Raw genomic sequence first — 8,376 nt, 5'->3', positions numbered from 1 at the left:
AGCTGCTAGCGTACCTGCCTGCACACATGCATCCACGCATGCGCGCGGTGGATGTGATAGTGTGATGAGCACTGCAGATGTCAGTAACTAGGCCTGCCTCCATGTGCCACTTTCATGGCAATGATTGCTCTCACTTACAATTTTCCTACCTCTAACAAGTTGACGCTAGTTTGCATGAAATATATGCCAACAGTCAATGGATTATGTAATTACTTTCAATCTTTAATATTATGTTTTGCACTCTTGATCGTAAGAAGTTATGTGGTTGTGGAAAGGTGCGCTTGTTGTCAAGCATGTGCTCATCAACTTCCCTTTACTTCATCGACTTGTTTAAATGGTTTCATAACTTCACACCTGTCTTGGCCCTTGGTAACAATAATGTGGTTGCACCACTGCGACGAGCCTTCATATGCTTCGTACAATGATGTTAAATCAATCAGCAGCAATGCGTTGTTCGCTCCAATAACGAGGAACCCCAAAAAGCTGCTTCAACTAGACGCGTCAGATTTATGCTTAGAGGCAAACTGACGCCTGTACAAACAGAGATACATTTGCAAGGAAAGTGCCATATGTTTTTTTTATACTAAAGTCGAATCGCCCAGATAGCAGGTCTGTTATCTTCACCCCAATTTGCATGTCGCATCACGTACTTGGCATTGTTACTCATGTGGGCGTGAATGCGATGCAAAATATGATGATTGTAAGGAAAATACGTAGGGCACGTCGGGATTCGTGGTCCTTTTAAGGGAATTTACAATTGTGCTACAACTTAGAAAACAGGGAATTGTAGCAATCAGCATGGCCATATCCTTGATTTCTTGGCGATTTTTGACACATGACCATGTCGAGTTCGCCATGTTAAATGCGAAATAACTTGATGTATGCAGCATCAAATGCTGGTATTGCAAACTCATTTATGCGTTAATGATATGCAAGGTGTAAAGATCATAATGATATCCGTGGCAGACGCAATGGGTATACTGACGCTAATAACACCGATCGGATGGCATTCATTGATAAAACGTAAATCTGTTGATTGAATTGATGTGTCGACACGATTGAGCGTAAAACCGAGCCCTTCAGCAGTCACTAATGGAGTAGTTGTACACCAGTGCTCGGTATTTATCATAAATTCAGGATTGAGGGACGACACTGTGGTTGTGACGGTACACTCAATCCTCTGCCTGTGGTGTTCTTAAACGAGGATGGGTTTAACCAACTGATAACAACCCTCCCTCTATTTATTTAGAGCTACAAAGTGTAAAGCACCACGATGATGCTCGTGATGCTTCTTATCATTCTGTGAATATGGTGAAAATATTTAGTAGTTAGATCTGCATTCAAAAGCGGGGATTTGCGGAAAGCATTTAACTCAACCTTCTACTAAATAACAATCAGTACTGTGTGCTTTAACAATGCGATTTCGAACCAAATTAGAGTAAACTCGTTTTGCTGCGCATCCCTTATGGCGCAAGCACACACATACAGTATTTTTTAACGGCCTTTCGCTGCAGTTTTTGCAATACAAATATCAAGTTTTTGAATTTGGTGTCAAAAAATGTGACCTTTGATTTTAACTTTACCCCACTTTGACTAATATGGAGTAGATCCGCCACCACCACACCTTTAAGCTGTTAAGCTGGTCGAAATTATAAATGGAATTACCTGTGTTAGGCATTGCTGTCCATAAAACATTAAATACCCACGCAGTCTGTTAACGGTTCCAAAACGGTTGGTCTTGCATAGCTACTTATATTCCTCATTACTGGAGCACTTTAAGCAGAACCATTTCCTTTCACTCATCATCTCAAAGGATTAACGGAAAATTACTCAGTTGAACTGAATTTTAGTGCAAATAGCCAATACACTGGCCTTTAAATTTCAGGTAAAATGGTTTTGTCATAAAAATCCCTGGCTGATTTTGAGCAAATTTAGCATTTTTGGATTCGTTGACTCATTTCTGTGGATCACTGAGCCGGAGACAGTAGGAGGAGCCAGGTAACGGTGTCGTAGGAAGATGAAGGAGAAAAAGAAGTTCTTTGAGTTGGTAGGTAGAAGAGTGGAGGAGGGCCTACACACAAAGAGCAAATTACACGTTTACAGGTTAACCCGCCTTGACTTGCGCTCAGTCCAGACGTATTTTGTTAGTTCAAAGCATGCATTTTAACAGCGATCGCACCACTTTCTTTAGGTATCCGTAAAGGAGTTCCCACAAGAAAGTGTAGGCATTGGCATCATGAGCGATGTACCATCCGCAAAGGAATGAAACCGATATGTTTGGATTATAATAAACCATTTTTAAACCTTGCTAAAGGAAAACAGAAGCAGACACAAGATACCAAAACAGTTGCTCCTATAATCCTTAATTTTTGAAATATATTAACATGGATTGATCACGAATCTGCCCAGAAATTTTTGCAACACTTTCCAAATCCGACACTTAGGCTGCGCAAGACCTTTGAGATTTTGGGGATGCGCTTGACACCTAAACATGTACTAGGTTATGGATAAGCTAAAAGATTTCGTCACAGTTTACATGAACTATTAAAGGTATTTACGGAGGATGCATAATATAAGGTTAAAAGTTAAGCCTTGGATGGAGCAGCATTGCGCTCATTACAGTGTACAGTCCATACATCATCACCATAGCCATTCAAGGTGTTCACAAGTAGTAAAACAAGAGTGCTAAAGTCTAGTCTCTTGACAAATGCGGATGTAGCAACCGAGAGTGTCAGGGAGTAGGGAATGCAACTAGAAGATGGAACTATAAGTATTCTGCATCGTACAGAAGCGCCTAGGACTATTATATGTATTAGGCATAAGCTATACTACGACAAACATGGTCATAGGCATAATGAATCCTCTCATGTAATCGGGCTAGTCGTGTTGCGAGAACAGTTATTGTTCCTGCTGTTACATGGGCCTTTAGCGAAAAAGTATGGCAAAAAGTCATCTCGACGTAGCTCTATCCAAAGGTAACCAAATGTCATAAAATCTACTCGACTGTGCCAATGCAAGTTAAAAATAACACACTAGCCTAGCTCAGGTTCAACAGTTATTCGACGGAGAGACGTTAATGACACTTGCTCACTCAAGCTAACACCTTTCAAGTAAAGGCCACACTGCGAACACCGAAGCCTCACATTCGACTACGACTGCGTGCCTGTGACAAAATTTTATCAAATTAACTCGACTGTGCTAATGGAAGTCGAAAATAATACACTAGCCTAACTCAGGTCTAACAGTCATTCGGCGGAGGGACGTCAATGACACCTGCTCAGTCAAGCCATTATCAACTAACGAAAGTTCGCTCTCTCATCACTTGAGGCCTTCATTTGAGTAGGATCTGCAGGCCTGTAACGAAATTTTATAAAAATTCACTTGACGTAGGCTCATCCTTTTCTTTCTTCTTGTCTTTTCCTTCCCCACTAGTCTTGGATTCAGTAGATGTGGAATAGTGCTTTGCATCAGGGATATCCCTGCCAACGGCTCATAGAAAAGTGTATTAGCTAAACAATTTTTTCACCTGGCAATCATAAACACTGCATAGGCGGATTAGGTCGACGCATCGGCCAGAGCCGAGGACTCACTTATTTTTGGTCGTGGCACCACGTGCACGCACAAGGACTAGGAGCACGCGTTTGCTTCATATTTTCAGCATCAGCGCCACGAGGCAAGATAACTGTACGGGTTTCCTAAAGCAAATGGCAGTTTGGTTATGGAAAGATTACAAACCGCTAACTGAAATTTATATTGGGCAAATAGTAGGTTGTCTATGGAGAGAATATCAGTCTGTGATGGTCTTTAACATTATGGTTGCAGTTACTTTAATCGGATTCCCCTGTGCAATGTTATCAAAGAGTTGATCGCTTCGATATCTGCGCTATTAAATTTGGTGTATAATGCATATATATCATTTGATAAGAGCCCTTGCTGAAGGATATGGCATCTACATGGATAGCACCGATATCCCACAATATTTTCTTTGCGTTTTTTCCTTCTACTTCTACCTCTGAATTTGTCCTGCCTGTGGTTTCTATTTGCGTTAAGATACTACCTGATCGCACCCGTACTTCATGTCGATGGAGTTGTGGTGAGATTCACTGAGAGCAATTTACCCCTTGTATTATGAGTTAAACCCTCACTGATAAATCAAATAGGGCTACACTTCTAATTCCTGAATCGAATATCTTCAAGCACAACCTATTTATGTAGATCTACTTTTCTTCACATTATCCTATCATTGGTATTTGGAGTATAGCCTGTACTAGCATTTCACAGGATCGGATTCGCAAACAATCGTAATATGGTTATTAATGGGTTTGCATGAATAGGAACCAATTTCAATATTGACATACGCTTCCTCCGCCCATTATATTTGCTTAAATTCATTGCTGCCTTCTACTTGGAACGTAATCTACAAAGAACAATGCGAATTAGAACGCGACGACTAATCTAAATTGGGTAAGCCTGACTAGCATTAATCATGCCTTAGCAGATCGCTCTAGAGAAAAATGATTAGTACAGGTCAATCTTTGCCTTCATCGTGCATTATTCGTACCGATTTCTCCAAAGCGGAGCACAATGTCTCACAGATCTGCGCACACTTCTAATCCTCCTGTGTGCTTACCTTGCCCCATCCACACAAAATAGCTGCTAGCGTACCTGCCTGCACACATGCATCCACGCATGCGCGCGGTGGATGTGATAGTGTGATGAGCACTGCAGATGTCAGTAACTAGGCCTGCCTCCATGTGCCACTTTCATGGCAATGATTGCTCTCACTTACAATTTTCCTACCTCTAACAAGTTGACGCTAGTTTGCATGAAATATATGCCAACAGTCAATGGATTATGTAATTACTTTCAATCTTTAATATTATGTTTTGCACTCTTGATCGTAAGAAGTTATGTGGTTGTGGAAAGGTGCGCTTGTTGTCAAGCATGTGCTCATCAACTTCCCTTTACTTCATCGACTTGTTTAAATGGTTTCATAACTTCACACCTGTCTTGGCCCTTGGTAACAATAATGTGGTTGCACCACTGCGACGAGCCTTCATATGCTTCGTACAATGATGTTAAATCAATCAGCAGCAATGCGTTGTTCGCTCCAATAACGAGGAACCCCAAAAAGCTGCTTCAACTAGACGCGTCAGATTTATGCTTAGAGGCAAACTGACGCCTGTACAAACAGAGATACATTTGCAAGGAAAGTGCCATATGTTTTTTTTATACTAAAGTCGAATCGCCCAGATAGCAGGTCTGTTATCTTCACCCCAATTTGCATGTCGCATCACGTACTTGGCATTGTTACTCATGTGGGCGTGAATGCGATGCAAAATATGATGATTGTAAGGAAAATACGTAGGGCACGTCGGGATTCGTGGTCCTTTTAAGGGAATTTACAATTGTGCTACAACTTAGAAAACAGGGAATTGTAGCAATCAGCATGGCCATATCCTTGATTTCTTGGCGATTTTTGACACATGACCATGTCGAGTTCGCCATGTTAAATGCGAAATAACTTGATGTATGCAGCATCAAATGCTGGTATTGCAAACTCATTTATGCGTTAATGATATGCAAGGTGTAAAGATCATAATGATATCCGTGGCAGACGCAATGGGTATACTGACGCTAATAACACCGATCGGATGGCATTCATTGATAAAACGTAAATCTGTTGATTGAATTGATGTGTCGACACGATTGAGCGTAAAACCGAGCCCTTCAGCAGTCACTAATGGAGTAGTTGTACACCAGTGCTCGGTATTTATCATAAATTCAGGATTGAGGGACGACACTGTGGTTGTGACGGTACACTCAATCCTCTGCCTGTGGTGTTCTTAAACGAGGATGGGTTTAACCAACTGATAACAACCCTCCCTCTATTTATTTAGAGCTACAAAGTGTAAAGCACCACGATGATGCTCGTGATGCTTCTTATCATTCTGTGAATATGGTGAAAATATTTAGTAGTTAGATCTGCATTCAAAAGCGGGGATTTGCGGAAAGCATTTAACTCAACCTTCTACTAAATAACAATCAGTACTGTGTGCTTTAACAATGCGATTTCGAACCAAATTAGAGTAAACTCGTTTTGCTGCGCATCCCTTATGGCGCAAGCACACACATACAGTATTTTTTAACGGCCTTTCGCTGCAGTTTTTGCAATACAAATATCAAGTTTTTGAATTTGGTGTCAAAAAATGTGACCTTTGATTTTAACTTTACCCCACTTTGACTAATATGGAGTAGATCCGCCACCACCACACCTTTAAGCTGTTAAGCTGGTCGAAATTATAAATGGAATTACCTGTGTTAGGCATTGCTGTCCATAAAACATTAAATACCCACGCAGTCTGTTAACGGTTCCAAAACGGTTGGTCTTGCATAGCTACTTATATTCCTCATTACTGGAGCACTTTAAGCAGAACCATTTCCTTTCACTCATCATCTCAAAGGATTAACGGAAAATTACTCAGTTGAACTGAATTTTAGTGCAAATAGCCAATACACTGGCCTTTAAATTTCAGGTAAAATGGTTTTGTCATAAAAATCCCTGGCTGATTTTGAGCAAATTTAGCATTTTTGGATTCGTTGACTCATTTCTGTGGATCACTGAGCCGGAGACAGTAGGAGGAGCCAGGTAACGGTGTCGTAGGAAGATGAAGGAGAAAAAGAAGTTCTTTGAGTTGGTAGGTAGAAGAGTGGAGGAGGGCCTACACACAAAGAGCAAATTACACGTTTACAGGTTAACCCGCCTTGACTTGCGCTCAGTCCAGACGTATTTTGTTAGTTCAAAGCATGCATTTTAACAGCGATCGCACCACTTTCTTTAGGTATCCGTAAAGGAGTTCCCACAAGAAAGTGTAGGCATTGGCATCATGAGCGATGTACCATCCGCAAAGGAATGAAACCGATATGTTTGGATTATAATAAACCATTTTTAAACCTTGCTAAAGGAAAACAGAAGCAGACACAAGATACCAAAACAGTTGCTCCTATAATCCTTAATTTTTGAAATATATTAACATGGATTGATCACGAATCTGCCCAGAAATTTTTGCAACACTTTCCAAATCCGACACTTAGGCTGCGCAAGACCTTTGAGATTTTGGGGATGCGCTTGACACCTAAACATGTACTAGGTTATGGATAAGCTAAAAGATTTCGTCACAGTTTACATGAACTATTAAAGGTATTTACGGAGGATGCATAATATAAGGTTAAAAGTTAAGCCTTGGATGGAGCAGCATTGCGCTCATTACAGTGTACAGTCCATACATCATCACCATAGCCATTCAAGGTGTTCACAAGTAGTAAAACAAGAGTGCTAAAGTCTAGTCTCTTGACAAATGCGGATGTAGCAACCGAGAGTGTCAGGGAGTAGGGAATGCAACTAGAAGATGGAACTATAAGTATTCTGCATCGTACAGAAGCGCCTAGGACTATTATATGTATTAGGCATAAGCTATACTACGACAAACATGGTCATAGGCATAATGAATCCTCTCATGTAATCGGGCTAGTCGTGTTGCGAGAACAGTTATTGTTCCTGCTGTTACATGGGCCTTTAGCGAAAAAGTATGGCAAAAAGTCATCTCGACGTAGCTCTATCCAAAGGTAACCAAATGTCATAAAATCTACTCGACTGTGCCAATGCAAGTTAAAAATAACACACTAGCCTAGCTCAGGTTCAACAGTTATTCGACGGAGAGACGTTAATGACACTTGCTCACTCAAGCTAACACCTTTCAAGTAAAGGCCACACTGCGAACACCGAAGCCTCACATTCGACTACGACTGCGTGCCTGTGACAAAATTTTATCAAATTAACTCGACTGTGCTAATGGAAGTCGAAAATAATACACTAGCCTAACTCAGGTCTAACAGTCATTCGGCGGAGGGACGTCAATGACACCTGCTCAGTCAAGCCATTATCAACTAACGAAAGTTCGCTCTCTCATCACTTGAGGCCTTCATTTGAGTAGGATCTGCAGGCCTGTAACGAAATTTTATAAAAATTCACTTGACGTAGGCTCATCCTTTTCTTTCTTCTTGTCTTTTCCTTCCCCACTAGTCTTGGATTCAGTAGATGTGGAATAGTGCTTTGCATCAGGGATATCCCTGCCAACGGCTCATAGAAAAGTGTATTAGCTAAACAATTTTTTCACCTGGCAATCATAAACACTGCATAGGCGGATTAGGTCGACGCATCGGCCAGAGCCGAGGACTCACTTATTTGCAATGGCGCCTTCAACACCACCCTTGATCTAGTACCTGTAGGTCACGTAGTGACCCGAGTTCAGAGTATTGCCATGGTGCACAACTACAGAGCGCAGAATATAACGGAGGGATGTGTCACGACGGTAG

At 41.2% G+C, this 8,376-nt stretch overlaps 1 protein-coding gene across 1 annotated transcript; it reads right to left on the bottom strand. All coding sequences in view use genetic code 11, as the record gives it.

Moving 5' to 3' along the window:
- Positions 1 to 1,954: 1,954 nt before the first annotated feature.
- EGR_10745 (hypothetical protein) lies at positions 1,955 to 4,754 on the bottom strand (the record flags this gene model as incomplete). The annotated part of the gene is made up of 3 exons (XM_024499994.1): positions 1,955 to 2,071; positions 2,637 to 2,751; positions 4,666 to 4,754. 3 exons carry the CDS (start codon positions 4,752 to 4,754, stop codon positions 1,955 to 1,957), a joined length of 321 nt encoding a protein of 106 aa, XP_024345598.1.
- Positions 4,755 to 8,376: the final 3,622 nt, after the last annotated feature.

The sequence above is a fragment of the Echinococcus granulosus genome, assembly GCF_000524195.1.
Source record: "Echinococcus granulosus chromosome Unknown EG_S00261, whole genome shotgun sequence".
Taxonomy (NCBI): domain Eukaryota; kingdom Metazoa; phylum Platyhelminthes; class Cestoda; order Cyclophyllidea; family Taeniidae; genus Echinococcus; species Echinococcus granulosus.
This window is presented reverse-complemented; position numbering and strand designations above follow the sequence as displayed.